This window comes from Hippocampus comes, unplaced genomic scaffold (genome assembly GCF_001891065.2).
Source record: "Hippocampus comes isolate QL1 unplaced genomic scaffold, H_comes_QL1_v1.1 scaffold299, whole genome shotgun sequence".
Classification (NCBI taxonomy): Eukaryota; Metazoa; Chordata; class Actinopteri; order Syngnathiformes; family Syngnathidae; genus Hippocampus; species Hippocampus comes.
The window spans coordinates 335,457-357,857 of record NW_017805694.1 but is presented as its reverse complement, the minus strand read 5'-3'; the positions used below and the strand labels follow the sequence as shown (position 1 = coordinate 357,857).

The following is a 22,401-nucleotide window of genomic DNA, read 5'->3' as shown; positions in this document are numbered from 1 at the left end:
GCCCGCGCCCTTCGCCCCCGCTGGTCGGCCTCTTCCTCGCCCCCGTCCGCCGCCGCCGCCTCGTCTACGTCGGCCTCGGGGGGCTCGCCCTCCCGCGGGGGAAACCTTGCGCAGGCCAAGCCCATCTCCACCATCTGCGGGTCCATCTTGAGGATCTCCGGGAAGGAGACGAACTTGTAGACGAACTTCTGGCCGATCACCTTCTTGATGATGTTCTGTCATGTGGGGGGGGAGGGACAAACAAACAAAAAAGCAAATTAAAATAGCATTGCAGGATGAGACAATCTCCAAAAGCAGTCCTCCGCGTCAAGGGGAAGTCACGTCAAACGTTTCGTATGATGTCGGAGCCCCCGCGACAGCCTCAAGGCGGCATTCTGATGAAAAAATGTCGCCCCTTCGTCCTTTTCGACGCCCCCCCCACCCCCAAAAAAAATGACGTCGCGGTGGCTCAGGGCTCAGCTTCATTCCTATTCCACCAACGCGGCAATAGCCAAGTGGGGGCAGAATCTTTGTCACCATCCGGTCGGGTTGGCGGTGAGCCTTCCACGCCAGAAGGCGCGTTTGCGAAAAGGCGGCGTTTACCTTGTCGTAGTAGTAGCGCAGGGCCCGGCTGAGTTTGTCGTAGTTCATGTTGGTCTTGTTCTTGCGCAGCCCCCACAGCTTGGCCACCTCCTCGGACTTGAGCAGCTTGAACTCGCCGTCGGCGGACGTCCAGCAGATCAGGTGCTTGTGGCTCTGGTCCAGCAGCAGCTGCAGCAGGAACTGCCACAGGGTGATGGCGCTGTCCATCGCTGGGCCGCACGCGCAAAGAGATGACGGCCGGTTAGCCTCGCCGCAAACGCAGACAACCCCCGAGGACAACGCCGCACATTTCTTGCCGGGCTCAGCGACTTTTGCAGACCGCGCCATCTTGACCGGATACAAACCATCGCCCGGATGTTGTGGGGTTTCCCCTCCCCCTGGTGAGGTAGCGAAGGCTAACGAAGGCTAGCGAAGGCGGCGGCCGACATCACAACACGCAGCGGTTCCCAGTTGAAGGCAAACGTCAACAAAGAAAAGCGCGCAACTCCTCGAGCTTTATGCTAACACCCGCACGCACGCCGGCAATCGTCACGGCTAGCGGCCCGGCTCCCAAACTAAAATTTGTCACGGTGGTGACGTCCGGGGCCGAACGCACGGATCATTCCAAAGACGTCGAGTTGGATTTCGGTGCTTCCTTAGGAGGAACATTGCTAAAATGTTCCTCACCGACATGCCCGTCGTTTGGAGACCACCTCCACGAACGGAACGTGTTTGGAAGTGATGGATGCTAGGTTAAAAAAAAAATAATAATATTTTAATCTGTGGGACAACAAATCGGAGAGGAGTCGCTCGACGGTAAAAGCCCAGGAGAAAAACAAACAAAAAAAAACAAACAAAAAAAAATCAGCGCACGAGTGCTCGCCATCAATCAAAATACCGCATTTTTATTTTGCATCCTTCCCCCGGCGAATAGAAAAAAATCCATCCTAAAAAGGATTAGCATGACCGATCCATGCAACAGGATGGTGTCAAAGCACTACCTTTGTTGACACGTCACTTCTCAAGCCACTTCCGAGGCAGCGAGACGCCTTGAGATGGCTGCAAAGCACCGCTTTGCTCTCAACGGAACGCCGCAACTCACTTCAACATTGTGCCTTGAGAGCAACAACATTTATAAATACATGTGGATTTATTTTTTAATGACAAATTTGATTGTAATTGTAAAAATTATGTATTTTATATGACGTATTTATATTTCTTTTGTATTTTCCCCCCACAAATAGTAGAATTGGGGATTTTTGGCGATGATATGATCGGTGAGGGGCAGCTCTCTCGCTGGCCACGCGCGGGCCAAGTTGCTTGAGCGAGGGCCGCCGTTTCCGGGCCGGGCCGCCCCGCGCCGCCGTCCGCGTCCCCGGCGGGCTCACAAAGCCGCCCAGTGTGTCGGCCCAACGGAAACTCTTTAATGAGATTAGTAGACGGCGTGCCGCAGACATTACTCGGTCGTGACCGCATCGCGCCCGCTTCCTGCTCGTTCGTTCGGACGGACGTGGAAAAAGTCCACGTTGCGATTTCGTCACGATTCCTCTCCCCTCTGTGGCTCCTCCTGCTGCCGCCGTTGGTGGGGGTCATTTGTTTGACCCTTCTTCTGCCCCCCTTTTTTTTTTTCTAGCTGTGTTCAAGCAAATGCAATGAAACTTTTCAAGGGTGGCCATTTTTGTCATTCCGTTGGTTCATATCCAATTGTACCTTTTAGACACCTGAAAACTACATTGTATAATGTTACAAATTAGACAATGTGGGTAAAATGGTTTCCTTGTCGACCCCATTTATTATTTTTTTTCTTTTTGAGCGGGAGGGGGCGGGGGTGCTGACATCAACTATCAATTTTTGGGACAAGGGGTTCATTTCCTGTCATACTGCGAGTTTCCAGTGGGTAAAATGGTTTCCTTGTCGACCCCATTTATTTATTTATTCTTTTTGAGCGGGAGAGGGGGGCGGGGGTGCCGACATCAACTATCAATTTTGGGACAAGGGGTTAATTTCCTGTCATACTGCGAGTTTCCGAGAGAAGCGTTTCGCGGTTTGGATTTGGAGGAAGTGGCGATACCCTCCGCTGCCCAAGGCAGACAATTACATTTTTATTTCACAAGTGAGACAAAGACTGAACTGGTAGCGGGACAAAGGGAGCAAGTGTAAGTCATAATCTGTCACATTCGAAGGTGACAACTGGGATAGGAGCCAGCATGCCCGCGACCCTTGTGAGAAAAAGCAGATCAGATCATGGATGGATGGATTTTCCAACCTTCGCATTGGGAAAAGTGATTTGAAAGGTTAAAAATACAAATGTATGCATCTACAGTGTTATACGAATGAGGAAAAACGGGTGTCTTTTTCTAGCCAGCTAAGTTAGTAGTGACAAGTGACTTTGTTTCCATTTTTCTCTCGGACACTGCAAATGAATTAAAAACCTTACGAGCCATCTGAAATGTCTGGACGTGGCAAACGTGAACCACGGAAACGCTTCAAGATTCGTCAAATTGAACAAGGCCTGCCGTTTAAAAAGTCGAAATGAGAGGTTTTGTTGTTTTGTTGCTCGGAAGCACACCGGAAGGAAGAATGAAGACGACGAGCCGCTCTTCAGATCGAAAAAGTGTTGCGTTCACTGGCTTTTAACGGGAAACAACGCCACGACTCGGGTCCAAAAGTGGGAGGAGAAGGAAAGTGGACGAGAAGTGTTTACCTGCGATCACTTCCGTGGCCTTTCTTCCCCGCTGAGGAACTTCAGCGCGACGCCGCCGGTGAGGTGGCTTGTTTTTCCATGCTCGCTCGCTCGCTCGGTCGCTCGCTTCGCGACTTGTGCTCGGCCTGAAATCGGATCCTGCGCTTTTTCTTTCTCCGAGCAGGAAGTCGGAGCAGGCAGACGCAGAGCCGGCGGCGGCTCACTTCCTCTCGCCGACGATTCCCCAGGCGTTCTGCCGTCTGTGTAAACACACTTTTCCTCCCCTCCTCTTCGCCTCTGCTGCCTACCCGCTGACGGACGCCAGTCGGCACACATGGCGAGCAACAAGCCGTTACGTTGCCTTCAAGAAAGCTCTGTCAATATGAACACCTCGCAAAAAAAAAAAAGAGCCCATTTTCACTCTTTTTGTGCTTTATATGTCGCATACGCAGTTCAGCGATCCTTAACGAACGCGTAAACAATGGTATTTAAATTATCGTTCATTTATCTTGCCAAATTTACTTGACTTAAATCCAGTTTCGCTACAACCAATGGCTCTGTCAATATGAACACCTCGCAAAAAAAAATGAGCCCATTTTCACTCTTCTTGTGCTTTATATGTCGCATACGCAGTCCGGCGATCCTTAACGAACGCGTAAACAATGCTATTTAAATTATCGTTTATTTATCTTGCCGAATTTACTTACTGACTTAAATCCAGTTTTGCTACAACCAATAAACAACCCAGTTGGCATCCGGTGCCAACTCAACATCAATATGGCATCAACTACCTTTCTTTTTCATCATGAAATGACCGTAAAGCTTGATTTAATTCCAGTTTTGCTACTGTCAGTAAGCAAAGATTGATAAAGCTGTTGTCATTTAAAAAACGAAGCTAATTTATTTGATGGTCGTCGTGGAGCCTTCAGTTAAATCGACCACCACTTACGCGAGGATCCGTTATTTTATTGTTATTATTATTATTATTAATATTATTATTATTATTATTATTAGTAGTAGTAGTAGTACTAGTATATCTTTAGATAGCCACGGTATAGAATTTTGGTACAACCCACAGACGACAATCATGACTTTGGTGGCGACGTCATTTCCAAAACCACCTTCCAAAGGATTACCTGTTTGTCTGTCTTTCTTGCTGACTTTCTTTTTTGTTTTTTGTTTTTTGTTTTTTTTTGCTTCATCTTTTTTAATTCATTTGAGCGCGTCTCTTCAATTTAAATCCGATTTGACAACCCATAAATTAAGATATTGTTTAACTACCTTCGGGAGAACCTCGTCAATCTGACAAACGCGTTCGACAGAATCGTTTCCCCCGATAGTTTCTCTTTTTCATCACGAAATGACCGTAAAGCTTGATTTAATTACAGTTTTGCTACTGTCAGTAAGCAAAGATTGATAAAGCTGTTGTCATTTAAAAAACGACGCTAATTTATTTGATGGTCGTAGTGGAGCCTTCGGTTAAATCGACCACCACTTACGAGAGGATCCATTATTTTATTGTTATTATTATTATTATTATTAATATTATCATTATTATTATTAGTAGTAGTAGTACTGGTCTATCTTTAGATAGCCACGGTATAGAATTTTAGTACAACCCACAGACGACAATGATGACTTTGGTGGCGACGTCATTTCCAAAACCACCTTCCACAGGATTATCTGTTTGTCTGTCTTTCTTGCTGACTTTCTTTGTTGTTTTTTTTTTTGCTTCATCTTTTTTTTAAATTCATTTGAGCGCGTCTCTTCAATTTAAATCCGATTTGACAACCCATAAATTAAGATATTGTTTTCGGTTTCTCTCACGATGCCTTCAGGAGTACCTCGTTAATCCGAGACTCTTGACAAAACGGTCGTCTCCAAATCCTGTCAATGGTTTGTGAAAAGATGGTCTTTACGCGTCAGAGACGGCCCAAAGGCGCAAGCCAGCCAAGCGCCCGTTTAGGGCCTTTCAACCACTAGGGGACGCTCAAGTGCAATTAACAGTTTCCAGAATCTGGAGTTCTGGAATGTGTTTTAATTTTTGTGTTTTATTTCTTCTTACAATAACACAATTTACATCATGTTTCTTATTTTGATATTTTAAAGCCCAACTTTTGCACGTTTTGACATGGTTTCAAGACGTAACTAGTCACCTTTATATTTGTTTTTAAAAACCATTTATATCACCTTTTCTTTGGTCCCTTGATGCAGTTGTATCATTAGTTACATATTTGCTTGACTTGATAGTTCGCTTTGTGCATTTTACTATTAGGTTTAAGTTATTAGTGTAGTGGTACACTCGCCTGACTTATGTGCGGCCAGCGTGTTATCGGTTCGCCCTCAGTGACGACCTGTATGTGGGTGTGAATGGTTGTTTGTCTCCACGTTTGACTGACTGGCGACCGGTTCAGGGTGTAGTTCGCCTTCCGACAAAAGTCACCTGGGAAAGGCTCCAGTGCCGCGTGACCCTGTTCAAGATAATTGGCCTTCAGGATATGTTATTTCACTTATTTTCCTCCATGTCACCGCTGCCCCCCCCCACCACCTCCCCCCCCCGTTAAATTGTTGTGGTTGTTAGGCAAGCTTTTCATTCCAAAGTTTAGGCTGCCATGATGTTAGTGATTTACAAAAGCTTTCCGTTGCTGCCTTGCGCTTACGTCAGACCCACCAAAGTGGATTTCGCTCACGATGTCCCAACAACACTCATGTGACCGAGCGACCCCTGGCTGGGCCTCACACGGTCTGGGGGTAGGGTGTGTGTGTGTGTTTGTGTTTGTGTGTGTGTGGGGGGGGGGGTGGTGTCCAGTCCACGGTGCTGCTGAGGCGTGGCCCCCGGCGGCCGTTGTCTGATTGGTCCCCATCCACTGCGCCGCCGTTGCCTTGCGGAGGTCCGCGACCTCCCCCAGCGCTCAGTGGCGCCATGCCTCGCTTCACCGTGCACGTCCGAGATGAGTGGCTGACGGTGCCGTGCCGGGACAGCTCGTCCACCATCCGCTGGCTGGGCCAGGAAGCCCTCAAGCGCTACATGAAGAACAAGCCCGACGACGGCGGCATCGCGGCGCTCAAGGACGCCCGCTTCGTGGCGCGCAGGTGCCAAGGGCTCGGCCTGCTGGACGCCGACGACACCATCGACGACGTCCTGGAGGATAATGACTTCGTCGAACTGGGTTAGAAACAAACTCGCCGAAATCGGCCCTTTGCATAGGGCACGGGTGTCAAAGTCAAGGCCCGGGGACCAGATCCGGCCCGCCGCGTCATTATATGTGGCCCGCGACTCATTCATATGTGTCAACTTCTGTGATCCTTGCTGAAATCTGTCCCGAAATCATTTTGCGACCCGGTTTACACTCACTTCAACAATAATTGAAGAAACAGCAAACAAAGAGTTGACTGATTTCGAAATTAATAATCCGCCAATTTGTTTGTGTACAAGTAATCATACGATGCGATGATTAAACATTTCTTCGCTTTCACTGTCATAACGGCCCCCCGAGGGAAGACATATTATCATATTGGCCCGCGACACCCCTGGCATAGGGCGTCTTCGCTTTACGACGGATTTCCGTTCCGAGGGCGTCGAGTTGCGCCTCCACCGTAACAGCGATAAAAAGAATAGAAACCACACGATTTTCGACGACCTTCCCGGGGGCCGCTGCGGAAACAAGGTCACTGAGCAATGTTTGGAACTCGGAAGCGTCGCATGTTGGAACTCATTGACAGAATTGAGCATTTTGACATGACTTTATTTTGTTGTTGTTTTCACCAGAGAGTATCGTTGTGAATTTTGCCTCTGAGCTCTTTGGATCTAAAAATCATCAGCGTAGGTATAAAAAGTCGACACGCCCCCTGTTTCAATGTGACCTATGACCTGTAGAAGTCAATTAGGAGAAAAAAAAAAAAGAAGATATTTTCCTTTCGAGAGGGGGGAGTAAAATTATACAACCGAGTTCAACCTTGGTTACCACACGCGTCCAGACTGAGATGTTTTTTTGGTTTTTCTTTTGAGGGGGGGGGGGGGTTCCGTCTTGCAACCCATCCACCAGACGTAGGAAGGAGAAGGGAGATTGTTGTCCCATGCGCAGCCTCGCCGCTCCTCGAATGTCGCCGTCAGCCTCTCGGGAGCCTCCTTGACCGAACTTCATCCCGTCTTTTCGTCCCAGTTGGCGCTCTTGCATCTGCTGTGTCATATTTGACGACGGACGATCCTGGCATATGTGCTGCGCATGTGACGGCAAACGTGCCAGGAAAAGCCAACCGGCACATCCGCGCTCCGTTTTGGGCTGCGGCGGAACCACTTGAAAGGGTGGCGGGCGTGTGCTGAGCCCCGTTCCAGACGAGTCGGGTGAATGCGCGCGGTTGCGCAAGCGCCTTATCTCAGCTGTTTATTCATCCCCGTCCATTGTCGTCCAGGTTCGAGGTCACATGAATGCTGGAGAAAGTTTGGAAATGATTTACCTCGGTCAAAAAGCCGCCATTTGAGCGGGGGCGTGCGGACTTTTTCAACACCTTTTGACTCCGCTGTTTCTTTCATGATGATTTCCTTCGTTCTGGCGATTGTCTAAGCGAGCATAAACAAACCCTGCCTGCCCGCCCGCCCTTGTGTGTTTGCAGCCATCGAAGGCGACACCATGTGTCCCGACTTCATCCCGTGTACGCCGGGAGTTTCCCACCTGTATCCATTTCCGCAAGATGACATTTGCATTTGAGCACTCTGGTTTCGTCTTGTCGTCCTTACATGAATCACACCAAACAAAATAGCACGGCGGCGTACAGAGAACCGGAAGACGTAAGTGTCCTCTCCGGCCCGCACGCATTGATCTTATTTGTATTTGTCTTTTTTTTTTTTTTTTTGCGTCCCCAAGACATGTTTTGCTTGGCTCTGCAGAGTATTTGCTTGGATGGCAACAGCCTGACGTCGACGGACCTGGTCAACTTGGGCCGAGGCCTCTACAAGATAACGGTCAGTCACCATCCAAACACTCTCGACGGACGCTGACGATCTTTCACTCACTTTTTTTTTGTTTTGGTGGGGTTTTTCTGTTGTTGTTTTTTTGGGGGGTGGGGGGTGGTTGTCAGCTGGCTGCGGAGGCCGAGAGGAACGTTGTCAAATCCAGAGAGCTTTTGGACACCATCGTCAAGGAAAACAAAGGTCGGGGCGCAAAATGGTCGTTGAACGCCGCGCCGTTACGACTCAATGTGGTTGCTGTCCGTTTCCGCTTGCAGTTGTTTACGGGATCACCACCGGTTTCGGCAAATTTGCTCGAACCGTCATTCCTGTCAGCAAACTCAAGTAAAAAAACACACACACACACACACACACAAAAGAAATGAAATGCAAATGTTTGGAGCGAAAAGCTACGCGCGAGTGATTTTGTTTGTTTGCGTTGCCTAGGGAGCTGCAGGAGAACCTGGTGCGCTCGCACTCGGCAGGTAAATGGCAGTTGCAAACACCAGCGCGTTTCGTTCACGATGACCGCAGTTTGAACCGACGACAAAATAGCTGAGCTCAAGTCGTCAGCAGAACGCGATTGTTCGCTTGAACCGCTTTCACGCGCCACGGCACATTTTTCCTTCATGTCAGCCGTTCACTTGGAAGCGTTTCGACTTCTCCTCAACGCTTTGCATGACGTGAATGGTGTGCCGATGACATTTCTTGCCACTTTCTTCTATCGTCTGTTGCATGTCAATCAGTCGATCGATATCGACGCGCTGGCAACGGGGCCATCCCCGACCTCATTTCCAGATGAAATCATCCTTCGGATTGGGATCGGGTCCAGCTATTATTGACGAGTCTCAGACTGTAAAGCGGGGGTGCCCGACCTTTTTGGACCAAAGATCTGCTTTTCAAGCGGCCACGCTCCCGCCATCCGCCATCTTACCGCGCGTGCGCACACGCACGCAAAAATCAAGTCCACACAGGAGGTTGTGAGTTTGTGAAAAAGAAATCGAGTCCTGACGCGAAGGCGCGGAGGCGCACCGTCGCAGCATCTGAAGTGCAGAAAGTGTCGTACGGTTGCGTCGCGTTTGAAAACGTTTCTCCTGGCGCTGCGGATGGCCATTCTTTGCCGGCGGTGAATTGTACAAGAAACCAACTTTGAAATGACAATCATCATGACAAAAGATATCTGGCAAAAATTGCAGAACCGCGGACCGTAAAAAAACCTCCGGTGATGCGGATCGCGCGCCATCGTAGGTTCGAGGGTGAGCCGCTTTGATTTTTTTCAATCCTTTCTTGCGGACTTGGTATCGCTCGCGGCCGATCGCGGTCAACCGGTCGGGCACCCCCGCCGTCAAGAAAACACGCGCGATGGAGAACGCAGGCGTGAAAACATTCGTCCGTGGGCGTGTCGCGCAGGTGTGGGAAACCCGCTGAGCCCGGAGAGGACCCGCATGCTGCTGGCTCTGAGGATCAACGTTCTGGCCAAAGGGCACAGCGGCATCTCTCTGGAGACCCTCCGCGCCATGATCCAGGCCTTCAATGGTGAGCGCTGCCGCCTTCTCGATCCCAGAGGCGGATCTTTTTCGTACGGCGGTAGCTTGGCCAACGCCGGTTGTTTCTTGATCAATTTTTCCACTTTGGTTCGAGGTACGACCGTGATTCGGTTGGTTTGAGCAAAGTGAAAGAAATGGAGCGACAAAGGTATCGGGAGGGAGCGCCCCAGTTGCCGTTGCTCTTTCAGCCACCCGTTGACCGGGACAACCGGGCAAACATACAAAAATGTGGGCGGCATGTGTGTGTCGCGTGGCCCGGCGAGTGACGTCAGGAGTTGCCTCGTTGGTTCGGCGGGAGGGTTCGGTTCATTGCGAGCGTTCTCACTTTGTATTTGTGCGTTGGATCGGTTCAGCATCAGCGACCGTGGCTCTCCTTGCCCGCATGCCGGGGCATCGCTCGCATCCGCCAGCAAAACGTCCACCCGGCGCCGGCTCGTCACATGAAAAAAACCAGTCGGACTCGCGAGTCGAGGCGGCGCCGCGCCGTCTTGTTGTCGCTGGCTGACCCCGGACGTGACGTTGCAGCTTCCTGCCTCTCGTTCGTCCCCGAGAAGGGCACGGTGGGTGCCAGCGGAGACCTGGCGCCCCTGGCCCACTTGGCCCTGGGGCTGATGGGCGAGGGGAAAATGTGGTCGCCGAAGAGCGGATGGGCCGACGCCAAATACGTAAGACGCCGTCTCAGGCGGCCTGCCCGCTCGCGGAAGGATGCGAGGCATTTGACGTGCTTTTTTTCCTCCTTTTATCTGCGAACAGGTCCTGGAGGCCCACGGGCTCAAGCCAATATCGCTGAAGCCCAAAGAGGTAAGATTGAAAAACAACAGCTCACGTTCATTCCCCCGCCGCTTTGCACAAACGAGAAGGACCAAGTGTCCGCCGGGACCGCATTGCATCGTCTTGAAGGGCCGGTCGAAATGCTCCAAAGCGGCTTTGCAAACGGGGGAACTGAAGGGGTTGCCCATGTCGTGACCGCGCCCCCTTCCCCGTTCGCCCCCCCCCGACAGGGCCTGGCTCTGATCAACGGCACCCAGATGATCACCTCGCTGGGGGCGGAGGCGGTGGAGCGAGCCCAGGCCATCGCCCGCCAGGCCGACATCATCGCCGCGCTCACCCTGGAGGTGCTGAAGGGAACCACCAAGGCCTTCGACAGCGGTGAGCGGCGCCGCGGGACCGTAGCGCATCATTCCCGAACCCCCAGGCGCAGCGCAGCGCAGCGTACACGCTTGACGTTTCCGATCCTTCTCGGCGGCGTCCCCCCGCCGCGCAGACATCCATTCGCTGAGGCCCCACCCGGGACAAGTGGAGGTGGCCCTGCGCTTCCGCTCGCTGCTGGACTCGGATCACCATCCTTCCGAGATCGCAGGTGGCCGCATTTTCGCAAACCGAAGGAGGACGGCGGCCGGCGCTGGACGAGATGACTAAGGAAGTTGTGTGCGCTTGTGTGTCCAGAGAGCCACCGCTTCTGCGACAGGGTCCAGGACGCTTACACCATGCGTTGCTGTCCTCAGGTAACACGTCCCGTCCGTCAACGTGACTCGGAAAATGATTCCGACGCGTCGGCGTCTGCTCATCGAGCCGCTTCTTGCTCCCGCTCTGCTCAAAGGTCCACGGCATTTCCAACGACACCATCCAGTTTGTCCTCAACATCATCAACACGGAAATCAACAGTGCCACGGACAACCCGGTATCCGTCCCGTCTCGAATGGCTCTGGTGGGCGGCGGAAGGGATGAACCGCCCTGGTTTGGGGGTCTCGCCTCGGTCAAAGGTGGCACGGGTCAAACGGCGGCGTTCTCCCTCGTTGTTCTCGGGTCGATGACCGAGTCCCGTTCCCGGGGGCCGCCGCCTTTTCTGGACCAGCTTACGCTAATACGCCTTGTCTGTCACTCGGGTTATCCGTCCATCCGCGGTGGCTGTTTTTCTTTGTTTGGGTTTTTTTTCCTATTGGCCGCGCCAGATGGTGTTCGCCGAAAGAGGGGAGACCATCTCGGGCGGAAATTTTCACGGGGAGTACCCGGCGAAGGTAGACGCGAGACGACCAACCGGCGGCTTCAAAGCGACGGCTTTCGTGGCGCTCTCAACCTTTCCGCCTTCCTGCCAGGCTCTGGACTTTCTCGCCATCGCAGTGCACGAACTGGCTTCCATCAGCGAGAGGCGGATCGAGAGACTGTGCAACCCGTCGCTGAGTGAGCTGCCGGCCTTCCTGGTCAATGAGGGGGGCCTCAATTCGGGCTTCATGATTGCGCACTGCACCGCCGCCGCTTTGGGTGGGACCCCCACGTTCTTTTTCCCCCGTTGCCCCCACCTTGACTTCAACCTCCCTCAATCGTTTCCCGCCCGTGTCCAGTTTCAGAGAACAAAGTTTTGTGCCATCCTTCCTCTGTGGACTCCTTGTCCACCAGCGCCGCCACGGAGGACCACGTGTCCATGGGGGGCTGGGCTGCCAGGAAGGCCCTGAGAGTGGTGGAGCACGTGGAGCAAGGTAAGGAACGCTCCGCCTCTTTTCCGTTGCGCTGCAGGCCCACCTACGGGGCTGTCGGAAACTCCAGTTCGACCTTAACTTCCAAGCTTCTCAAGTGATGAGCTCCTGCTATCGGTCCGCTTTTTTTTTTTTTTTTTTTTTTGCTGCGAGCCTCCGCTGGGTCTCCAGATGATGGCCTCTTGCTAGTCCACGTCGTCGGAACTCAGATTCCCCAGAGCAGCCGGCGCAGAAGAGCCGTCCGCTCCCTCCACATTAGCCCGGCTGGACGGGACATGCAGAGTTTTAACGGTCTCCATCTTATATGGAAGTTGTCAGCAGATCGCAGAGAGGAACGGAATGCTCGCGAGCAGCTGAAGGTTGGACGGAAACGGCCGAGAGTTCACTCCTTGCCGAGTTGCCTCACATTCACTCACGCGATCGGTGGAACGAAACGGCCGTCATCTCCCGTGGCCGTTCAGTCCACCTTCTCATCTTGAGCGATGACACGACTTGGCTGAAGGGATTCCAGTCTCCTCGATGCTGAGAAAAAAAGACGCAAAAGCTCCTCTTGGTTGTGGGTGGTTTTCCGATCCAGGGCGTGGGGGTCGGGGGTGGGGGGGTAGCATCCATATTCTTCGACAAGGACTCTCGGGCTGAGGAAATGCGCCTTGGCGTAAAAATCCAATCAAGGAGGAGGAAACAAAGACATGAAAGATAAAATGAGTCCGACCTGTTTGCGCCACCTGAAAATGTTGTTTGTTTGCATCCGGGCTCAGTCCTGGCCATCGAGCTGTTGGCGGCCTGCCAGGGCATCGAGTTCCTCCGCCCGCTCCGTACCACCACGCCGCTGGAAAAGGTCTACGACCTGGTGCGCAGTGTGGTCAAGTAAGTCAAACACAGCAGGGCCAAGGTACAACAACGGTCCCGCTCCGGTGGAAGAGAGGCTCGGGATGGTTAATATTTAATATTTTCCGCAGGCCGTGGATTAAAGACCGATTCATGTCCCCGGACATCGAGGCGGTGCATCGCCTCCTGCTCGACCAAAAGGCAAGTAGTTGACCGGCCCAAATCTACATGCGCCTGCATCCCGTATTTGCCCTTTATTTCGTGACCGACTTATTTCTTGACTCGACGCAGGTGTGGACCGTGGCCAAGCCTTACATTGACAAATATCAGACGGAGTACATTCCCGAATCCCGTCCCGTCTCTCCGACCGCCTTCTCACTGGAGTCGCCTCCTTCGCCCAGGAAGCGCTGTCGCCATGACTGAAGCCGCGCAGTCCCCAAATGTGACCGATATCGACGCACTAACACACGTCAGCGTACCGCATGACTTCAGAATTGATCACGAATGACTTTTGAACTGGTGTCTATCCTATTCTGATTTCGTTACCTCAGCCATTCTCCCTAACTGTCTTCCAGTCTCATTATTTTGAATGAAAATTACATATCTGAGGTAATTGTGTTAAATTACATGACAGACTAAATACTGTATAATAAAGTCTTACTCCTATACTTAGTCCGCCAATTTGTATTCATTATTTTTTTTAAACTTATCTAAAGGAGTTGAATCCGTGCTTCTACTTTTAAGAGTATTTTAAAGTGTCTCACTACTTTTGCCAACTCAGATCTGCTGTAAACTCAACATGGAGTTGCCGGATTCACTGCGATAGTTGACGCAATGTCGCCGAAAATAATTCTCGGAGGGTCTACAAAAAACAAACAAAAAAAAAACTCCTTCGAGCCGGATTTGAACCAGCGACCTAAGGATTTCAGCAGTTAGCCTCTACAGTCCTCCGCTCTACCAACTGAGCTATCGAAGGGTCGAACGAACGTGCCGGCTTTGGCTTTATGTTTCTTCATCTTTCGAATACGAGATTACAAATGACGCGAGTACGCTCCAAATGACTCAGGTACGGTCATTTCTCAAGATCCAGTTGACGCTTTGCGCTCAACAAACCGTGAAACGTTGTCTCTTCGCGCCCCCTGTAGACGTGCAGTGGCACTGCTTGGGGGATACAGGTGAGGACGTCTCCATCTTGTCCAAATTTGAGACCCGCCCGGCCAAGCAAGCAGCACACCTCGAAGCTTCCTGAGCAGCATCGGACGCCGCGAACGCCTACCGCGTTCCATTTGTGGTCGCGGGTTGCATCCGAGTCGCTCCGGGTGACTTCGGGCGGACGTCGGAAGTGAAAAGGTGTTCTGACGATTGTCCGCTTTGTGTCGCTTGGTGACGCCGCCCGACGTGGCTCGGCTCCACTCGAGAGAGAAGGCGCCCGAAAGGGTCAAGGGCTCCCCTCACTTCTCGCCTCCTCCACATGACTTCGTTGACGCTCCTGTCCCCTTACCCCATTTATTTCTTCGACCAGGTGGGCTACCGCGCTCTCTCTTCTCGGTCTCTCTCGCTCTCGCTGCCAGCAGCCAACGACGAGTTGACTTGTCCGAATGAAAGTGCCCTCTCGTTGCAGCCTGCACCACCGCGAAGTAAGAAGGGCAAAGTTGCGAATGTGGGAAAACCTAAAGACGAAAAGAAGGAAAAAAGGTAGGTTTGCTTTGGCGCGAGTGCAAACTAGCTTTGCGGCTCGCCGCAACATTCATCTCACCTCCATACACGACGAGGACGATTCCAAGTAGCTTTCGCCTTCGTTCTGTTCCAGAGAGACGCGAGCCCGGCTTGCTGTGTAAATGCTTGATCGAGAGTCATTAACTTTGTGTCCCTTTGGTGAGGGGAGGTTGTGTGTTTTTTTTTTTGGGGGGGGGGGGGGGCGCCGCCATCATCAAATATGGCGGACCCGCTCACGTACCACAGCCCTCCTCAAAGTGGAGTCTATCGTCGTCTGTGCTTCAACAACAATCACTTTTTTAAGGGCATAATGGGAACGCTCGCCAGGGTGTCCCAGTGCATCGCTTTATTGGCTTCTCAAGTCAATGCAGAACCGGCATGTGCATATTCGACCAGTTAACGATGAACTAAACTTTCGAGCAAACTCAGCTTCAGAGTTGACACGGCTATCTTACCTGCAGCCGTCCCCCTGAAGTCAACATGGTAGATGTTGTGTGTCTCGTAGCTTCAGGTTTCAAACTTTGCGCGTTGCCGTCTTTCATCAAAACACAAATCCTTGAATCCCGATTTTTTTTTTTCTCTTCATCTTCGGTGACACTCGCTCAACGGGTCAGGCTCTGCCTCCGTCCGTCTGTGGCCGGAGCGTAGTGGCGGTGGCCGTCATCGCCGAAGTGACCGGATTGGTGGCACGGGCCACGCAAAAAACAAAAGGCACACAGCGTGGGGAAAAAAAGAAAGAAAAAGATTTTCAAACGGAAAGAGAATGACTCGTCAAGTCACAGTGAAAGATTCCGGCAGCCACAGCCGCTGTCAAGTCAAAGGCCTGATGTGTCTGCGCTTTGGATGTTGTGAGGTCGTGTACCGAAGAATCTGCCCAGTGAGCGATGTGGGTGTCGTTTGCTCCGACAGGTCTGAAAATGGCAAACTATTGAAGCTTCTGAAAAAAGCAAAAAGCGACGATCTTCCGGAGACCTCGGCAAGGGAGGACACATGCGAAGATGACTCAGCGGAAGACGAGAACGAGGACCCGCTGGCCAGCCAGAAGCGGGCCGCCCCTCGCTTGCTGAACGAATTGGGTCGCCTGCTGTACCGCAACCGCGGCGCCTCCCTGCAGTTGGGCGACATCCTCAACTACTCGGCCGACGCCGCGCTCAAGCAGCCCAAGGAGGCCGAAGATGCGGCCCGACGCAAGGCGGCCAGGAGGAAAAAGTCTCAGAAGAAACCCTCAAAAACAAACCAAGACGCAACAGGTCAGTCCGGCTTTCTTTCAAGACCGCGCGTGCCATTCTTTTGGCACGTCGGACTGCGGGAAACTCCATTTTGGGCTTTTGCTGGGGAGAGATTGCAAGTTTTAGCAATTTAAAAAAAAGTCCAGTCTGGGGCATTTGTAGCTTGTCGACGAGCGTCAGTCGTCGGCGACTTTCCCACAATGTGGATTGGAATTGTCGGAAAAACTGGGGCTCTCAAGTCTTATTTTGCCGAGTCCATCAATGTCGTCACTGATCGAAGTGACGGATTTTGACATGACCGCCAATCACAAAATTAACCAAGTGTGCAAAATATCATCCTGTCTTTTATAGTCGAAATGGAAAGGAAAAACTGGTTGACATTCCACGCCCAGCCTCAAAGATGTTTTCTTTTTCCTTCTCAGATGTTGCAGCGGTACCTGGCGAAGTGTCCGGTAAGTTCATTCCGTCAACGAACGTGCTGCTGCAGCAGCGGCGGCCGCGTTCTACGTGGCGGCCGCCGGCAAAAACTGCACTTTAGTGTCGTCTGTCTGAATTTCCCGCCGCTCAGCTGTCAGTCCCACGGCCACGGAAGACATGATCTCCGGCAGCAGTCAAGATCCAGGTGGGTGCCGCCGCCGCCGCAGCGCTCGTCTTTGGTGTGCATGTTGTCACTCGGGTCTTCTTGCAGATTGGTTGGCTTTGCCGCTCCAGGCCTTGGGCGAAGCGACGCCTCCTGCCAGGGGCTTGTGCCAGTGGGTGGTGGAGAGACTCAAGGCCAGCGCAAGTCCACAGTCAGTTCCTCCTTGACTCCGCTCCATGCGTTCGCAAGATGTCGTATGAAAAACACACAGGAATGACATTTGGAAGGAATGAAACCGGTAGACCGAGACCTCTTCATTCAGACGTCTCATTGCCTTTCTGTGTGCGCTGCTGCATGGTTCGAGCACCGCGACATCGATACTCCTTCGTGTTAGCGCGGAAGCGGAAGAGCGCGAGGCCAAGCTGCTCTCTGCGTTTGAATTCACCTCATTGCCACCCTGCAGTCGTCAGACAGCAAATCAAAGCCCCCCCCCCCCAAAACCCCCAACAACCCGTCTCTCCAAAGACTCAACGTACGTACATTGTGAATTCATTTGAAAAGAAATTGCGAGTGGCGGCTCATAATACGGTGCATGTAAACCGTCCCGAGTCTGAGAAACCGACGGCCAAAAGGTTTCGGAGCTCTTTGCCCATTCTTTCGTGATCGGCAGGAAAACATGGGTTGCGTTCAGCAAAAACACCCGCGTCTGACCAAAAAGTGGAGAAAGAGACCTACTTGTGTCAAGCACAACAGTGGCTGAGCCAAATCCTCGATTTTGGTACTTTTCTGACACCTCAACCTGTAAAACAACAAAAACGAGACCGCGAAAGGCCTTTTGATGTTCAAACTGATTGTGTGCAGATCGACGAACAAGAAACGGACTCGCCGCGTGGCTGAACTTTCACACCAGCTACTGTCTTTTTTCTTTTTTTTTTTTTTTACATGCCGTTCACCATTCACTCCAGGACCCGCGTCACGTTTTCTCGGATCTCGATCCCAACCCTAAATTCAAACGAATGTGACGAGTGTTGAGCATCGACGTTTGTCCGTCCCGCAGCGTCAAACCGCGAGTGATGGATCAGGTGCCGAGTTCTCCCATCCTCCGTCACTACGTCGACGCAAAGGCGGGAATCAAGACTCACAGTCTACTAAGCGTGCCGAGCGAAGCCGACACCCCCGCCGAGGAAGTGACCCCGTGGCGGCCGCCGCCGCTGAAGAAACTGCATTGCAGGGTCGCCAACGAGAGCTCCTTCATCTAGTATCCTTTGCGCCGCATTGTATTGATCGGTTTTGGCAAACGTGTCCCGGCAGCAGAAAGGCCGGCCGGCCCCTTAACGCCGTCCCCTCAGCTACCCGTCGGGCAACATGGCCGTGTGCCACAGCCACTCGGGTCTTCCGTCGGGAGGCTTCTGCACCAACGTGTTCACCGACAGCCACGCTCCCGTCATCCTGGCCACCGTCACCGCGTGCGGCCGCGGTTCCGCCTCTCACCCCGTCAGGTGGCCTCATCGCTCGCGCTCGCGCCGCCTTTCTGGACGGCGCTCGGTTCAAACCATGCCCTTCCAGCTCCGCGGTGACGGCCTTGTGGGACCAGCACGGCGGATTCCTGTGCGACCGGGAGGGCAACCTCAAGAAGGAGTGGTGCTGGAAGACCGACCGAGAACAGGAGAAGATCGTCGTCAAGGTGAACCGCGCCGTCGCGTCCCTTCCTCGCCGCGCGGCCGACTCAAAGAACGGCGACGGCGGATGGCGGAGCCACGAAAACGTCCGCTTCTGTGCCTTTCTGTGACTCTGCCGGTCGCTGTTTTTGCAGCGGTGACCGCAGACGCTTCACGCCGTAGCTTCGCCTTTTAGCGTTTTTGTTTCGCCTCGGATACACGCGCCAAAGACCATTGTTGCGCGTTGGAATTCCTCCAGCCCGCAAGGCGCGTCAATCGTGTAACCTGTTTGTGGTGTGTCGCGCAGCTGGCAAAGGGCATCTCGCTGCGGCTGCTGAGCGGCACGACGGCGCTGCTGTGCTTCAAGTGTGAGGACAACAAAGTTCAGCTCCCGCTCTCGGTTGCCCCGTGCTCCGCAAAGGAAGCGGTGAGAGTGACAAACGTTTTTTTTTTTCTCATGTGTTCTGAAGCAAGTACAGCAACTCCTCATTGTCATTTCTCAAGAGTCACGCACACAGCAAAACGATCAACATTGACGTTGATGCTTACAGTACCGCCGGCTTGTGAAAATGGCGCCATTTCATTCCAATAGGCCGTGTGATGTCCCAATACATGATAGAAATATATTTGAGAGAGAGAGAACAAAGCCACATCATTTTAGCCGCTCACCAACAATCATGACGGGCCGCGAGCCGATTTCTCCCGAAGCAGGTCGGGGCGAGGAGCAAGAAAGCGTCCGTAAATCAAGCTCACGTCTTGGCAGACGTGGTCTTTTGCCCGCACGGCAAGAATTAAGTTTCCCAAGCGAGCCTTTGACGATGACCTGGCCATCAGACACGTTCTGCAATCCCCGCCCTTCCCAGGAGGCCGACCAGACGTTCCCGGAGGCGTCGGCGGGGACCTTGTCGGCGCGTTGGAAGAAAGGATGTCACGCGATGGGCGAGCTGAGCAAACTTCGCAAGAAAGTCCGAGACATCCTGACCGCCTGGCTGGACTATTATCGCACCGCCACCGGTACCCGTCGCTTCGCACGCCGGTGAAAATGGACCAACAGTGAACGGGAACCGAGTCGCCCTTCAAAGCGAGCGCTCAGGCCGCAGCGCGGGCCACGCGGCTCTCGCAACGCCTCCGGGTAATTACGGTCCCTCCCGTGTTGCGCGTTTGCTCGTGTGCAGGTCTCAAGCGCGGTGAGAAAAAGCCGAAGGTCGCCAAGGGCAAGCACAAGAAGCGGGCGCTGTCGGCCAAGAAGGCACTCGAGCGGGCCCACGGCAAGCTGGCCAAGGCCAAAGAAAAAGTGCCGGAGAAACTCGAGCAGCCCGCCAAGAAAACGCCGCGCGAAGCTCCGACCAAGACAAGGTCTGGCTCACGTTCACGGGAAGGCGACGCTATACGCCAGCGGTCTCCGACCTTTTTTGCCCCGCAAATGTATAATAATGTCAGACACTTATTTTCTGTGACAGAAAAATACCACAAAATAATATCATTTGACCTGCACCAAAACTGCACTATTTTCGAAACCTAATCCTAAACACGAATCATGACACGAGGAAGGTCCTATCTGGTCGCAACGGTCTCTGGTCACGATGGTTTAAACGTGCCTTCAAAATAAGATGCGCCGCAAATACAAAATGCATGAAAAATGCGACTCGCCATCGCCGCGCGTTACGCAGAGCGGGCTCGGTGGGTGGGAATCTACCGTTGCGATAAATCCGGATTTGAAGTAGGATGAAATGTAGCCCTCTTTTTCTTGAAAGTCGTAGGCTCCTCTTCTGTCCCCTTCCCGAAGACGTTTGTTTTTGACTCGTTTTGTGAGCTCCTGGGTTTCATTTTAGTGGTAACCTATCACGTGACGAGAAGCGCGCCTTGACCTGCGTCAAGAGTGACACGTTGTAGACAGATATAACTATTATTTTTGTACTTTTCCTCCGAAGGTATTAGAATCCGGTCATTTTTCAAAATAAAATACATTTCAGATTCCAAAATAAATAAAACGGAAGTAAATTATTTCTGCGCAGCCCAGAACCAAATGACCCGCGGACCGTGACGTGGGGGACCGCTGCTATACGCTACTCGCGTGGACTCGCTTCATGTTTGAATGACATTTGGGCGCTAATGCAACGCGTCGTGAATGTTTCGCAGGGTCCCCGCAAAGAACACCAAGGAGCACAGCATGTTACAGATCGGACCCCTGCGGATCCTCGGCAACATCAAACAGGAGTAAGACCGCCGCGGCCGCGTTAGCTGTCGCTCGCTGGAGTTGGCCCTTTTCTTGTGCGACGTTACAACCGGTGAACGATTGCCAACGCGGCCCACGTCGCTCGCGTTGAAACGGTAGAGCGTCTGTTTGACGGCCACGTTGTAAGCCTAACCCCGACTCGCTGGCCCCCGGCAGGTTAGTGGTCCTTCCAGACTATTCCGCCTCGCGCCTGTCCAGCCTGCCTCGCTTCCCCGTGCGGTCCGGCCTGCCGCCCTCGGTGCCGCTCACCGTGTGCCCGCTGCTGCTGCGGGCGGCCCTGCTCCGGCAGCTCAAAGGCCAGGCGCCCAAGAGGTGCTGCTGCAGCACGGCGCTGATGCCCGTGCTGCTGGACGTGGAGTACGACGCCTTCATCACGGGCCAGCCGCAGCACAGCCAGCAGATCCTGGTGGTGGTGGTCACGCTGCCCGTCAAGCCCGGGGCCACGCCCGAGCAGGACGCCATCCAGCAGCTCTACCGCAGGAGCAACAGGAAGAGGACCATGCCCTGCGCCCAGGTGAGCCCGGCCGCTTTCGACCGCTCTGGGCCCAAACCCGCTCGGGATCGCCTCGGCTCCCTTTCCCGAGTCCGACTTCAAAGCTGGCGCCTCTCGAATCTGCTCAAGTGGAAAAGTCCAAAATGCCTTTTTTGTTTTCCTGCCTCTTACGTACGTACGTACGCGCACGACAACAGCAAAGATGACCTCCTTGGGTCCATTTTTGACATTGACATTGAAAATGTCTCCGCTTTTTTCCCCGCAGCACGGCAGGTTGTTGAGATATTTCTTTGACTTTGACCCATAAAAGCTTGCGCAATCTTGCTTCCTAGCGCTGACGTTCCAGAAAGAAATGTCACCTGTCGCTGTACCTCAACCTTAATTCATGAATATTTCCAAGTAGATTACACCTGATATTCTTGTGATTGTAACCTTCTATTAGTATGATGAAAAGACTGACGAGGGCAGATTCGGAATCAGGGCAAAAAATAAAATTTTTAAAATCCATTTGTGCTTGCGCCTGCTCCTGACCAAATGACGAAGGCGCTCTTTTGCCACTCAGTGCCAGATGGACTCGTTTCGTCTGGTGAGGTACGAAGTGTCCACGGGGGCCTTGGGCTGCCCGGTGGACAACATCCTCTTGCAGCATCGCCACAACGTCGCCGCCGGCATGATCCTGGTCAGTATGGGCCACACTCGCACGTCAACACGCACAAATAATGCTCTCGTATACGATGCTTGAGTACATGCATCCGAACGCAAAATACACGAGATGGAGGTTAAACTCACCTCGTCGCCGTATTTGCTGTACTTTCGGATCAGAAGTCATTTTCTGCTATTCAGTGTGCTCAAGTGTTGCAAGTATTGTTCTGAAACAAACACAAACAAACAAAACACTGAAAATTTTTATTTTTTTATTTAATACAAAACTTAAAAAAAAAACATCCAATCAATTCAAATGTAATGTCAATGTGTTAGATGTACATCCGAGGGCGACTGATGTTTTTGGGCTACGTCTCCAGTGGTCGCACCTGCTCCGCCTCGGACCTTCAGAAGCAAATTTTGAGAACCAGGGAGGACTACAGGTTGGGTGTCAGCCTCCCTCCCGATTACAAATTCAGGTAGGAGGAGCACCGACTCGGCGCAGTCAATCGTCCGAGATCAACGTCACCCTCGTCCTTCCTTGATGCTTGCAGCGAGAGCGCAAAGGTCAGCGTGGGCTGCTCGGAGGCCTCGAACGCAAATAAAGTGGAAGAATCGGCGCCGACGCTAACCAATGACCTCACGTCGAATCACTCGCCGGAAAAAGAATACGTCGCCGAAACGACGTGAGTCAACCGGAAGAGGTGACGTCCTGGCAAAGGACTTTTTCATCGGCTTGGCTTATATCGTACGCTCGTTGTTCCGGCTTGCCATTTACTTCACGAGAAAAAAAAATAAAGAAAGGA

At 52.5% G+C, this 22,401-nt stretch overlaps 4 protein-coding genes, 1 long non-coding RNA gene and 1 other non-coding gene across 7 annotated transcripts in view; 3 read left to right on the top strand and 3 right to left on the bottom strand.

Moving 5' to 3' along the window:
- Positions 1–3,584, bottom strand: part of LOC109522949 (ETS domain-containing protein Elk-3-like) — an 8,309-nt gene extending 4,725 nt beyond the window's left edge. Inside the window, 4 exon segments of the mRNA XM_019881774.1 lie at positions 1–20; positions 23–215; positions 583–791; positions 3,266–3,584. The exon segment at positions 1–20 is cut by the window's left edge and continues 489 nt beyond it. Of these exon segments, the coding sequence (XP_019737333.1) occupies positions 1–20; positions 23–215; positions 583–789 (420 nt within the window). The 5' untranslated portion in view covers positions 790–791; positions 3,266–3,584.
- LOC109522945 (FYVE, RhoGEF and PH domain-containing protein 6-like) overlaps positions 3,562–22,401 on the top strand; it is a 31,863-nt gene continuing 13,023 nt past the window's right edge. Inside the window, exons 1-2 of the mRNA XM_019881768.1 lie at positions 3,562–3,568; positions 17,638–17,648. The gene's annotated coding sequence lies outside the window, so the exon portion shown is untranslated. The remainder of the gene's footprint in view (positions 3,569–17,637; positions 17,649–22,401) is intronic.
- Positions 3,917–4,655, bottom strand: LOC109522956 (uncharacterized). Its single transcript, XR_002169668.1, has 2 exons — positions 4,526–4,655; positions 3,917–4,035 (listed from the first exon to the last, which is right to left on the bottom strand). It is a non-coding gene; the product is annotated as an uncharacterized LOC109522956 (long non-coding RNA).
- On the top strand, positions 6,082–13,488 carry hal (histidine ammonia-lyase). Its single transcript, XM_019881771.1, has 20 exons — positions 6,082–6,414; positions 7,859–7,919; positions 8,006–8,033; positions 8,133–8,207; positions 8,324–8,396; positions 8,471–8,537; positions 8,640–8,677; positions 9,603–9,728; positions 10,265–10,404; positions 10,493–10,540; positions 10,741–10,888; positions 11,004–11,099; positions 11,186–11,244; positions 11,340–11,420; positions 11,692–11,757; positions 11,836–12,001; positions 12,082–12,216; positions 12,972–13,080; positions 13,173–13,242; positions 13,333–13,488. The coding sequence occupies exons 1-20, from the start codon at positions 6,168–6,170 to the stop codon at positions 13,462–13,464; spliced, it is 1,965 nt and encodes a 654-aa protein (XP_019737330.1). The 5' UTR covers positions 6,082–6,167; the 3' UTR covers positions 13,465–13,488.
- Positions 13,930–14,017, bottom strand: trnay-gua (transfer RNA tyrosine (anticodon GUA)). The gene is given in 2 exon segments: positions 13,930–13,965; positions 13,981–14,017. It is a non-coding gene; the product is annotated as a tRNA-Tyr (tRNA).
- Positions 14,179–22,367, top strand: LOC109522946 (uncharacterized protein C3orf20). 2 transcript variants are annotated; one of them, XM_019881769.1, is made up of 17 exons: positions 14,179–14,563; positions 14,663–14,736; positions 15,667–16,007; positions 16,409–16,438; positions 16,555–16,608; positions 16,675–16,777; positions 17,624–17,824; positions 17,916–18,065; positions 18,133–18,250; positions 18,532–18,651; positions 19,088–19,238; positions 19,400–19,580; positions 20,364–20,441; positions 20,617–20,974; positions 21,516–21,632; positions 21,932–22,074; positions 22,150–22,367. In XM_019881769.1, exons 1-17 carry the CDS (start codon positions 14,513–14,515, stop codon positions 22,283–22,285), a joined length of 2,406 nt encoding a protein of 801 aa, XP_019737328.1. In that variant the 5' UTR covers positions 14,179–14,512; the 3' UTR covers positions 22,286–22,367. The 2 variants fall into 2 exon arrangements, with proteins under 2 accessions (XP_019737328.1, XP_019737329.1); XM_019881770.1 differs by having other exon boundaries at positions 21,976–22,074; positions 22,150–22,304.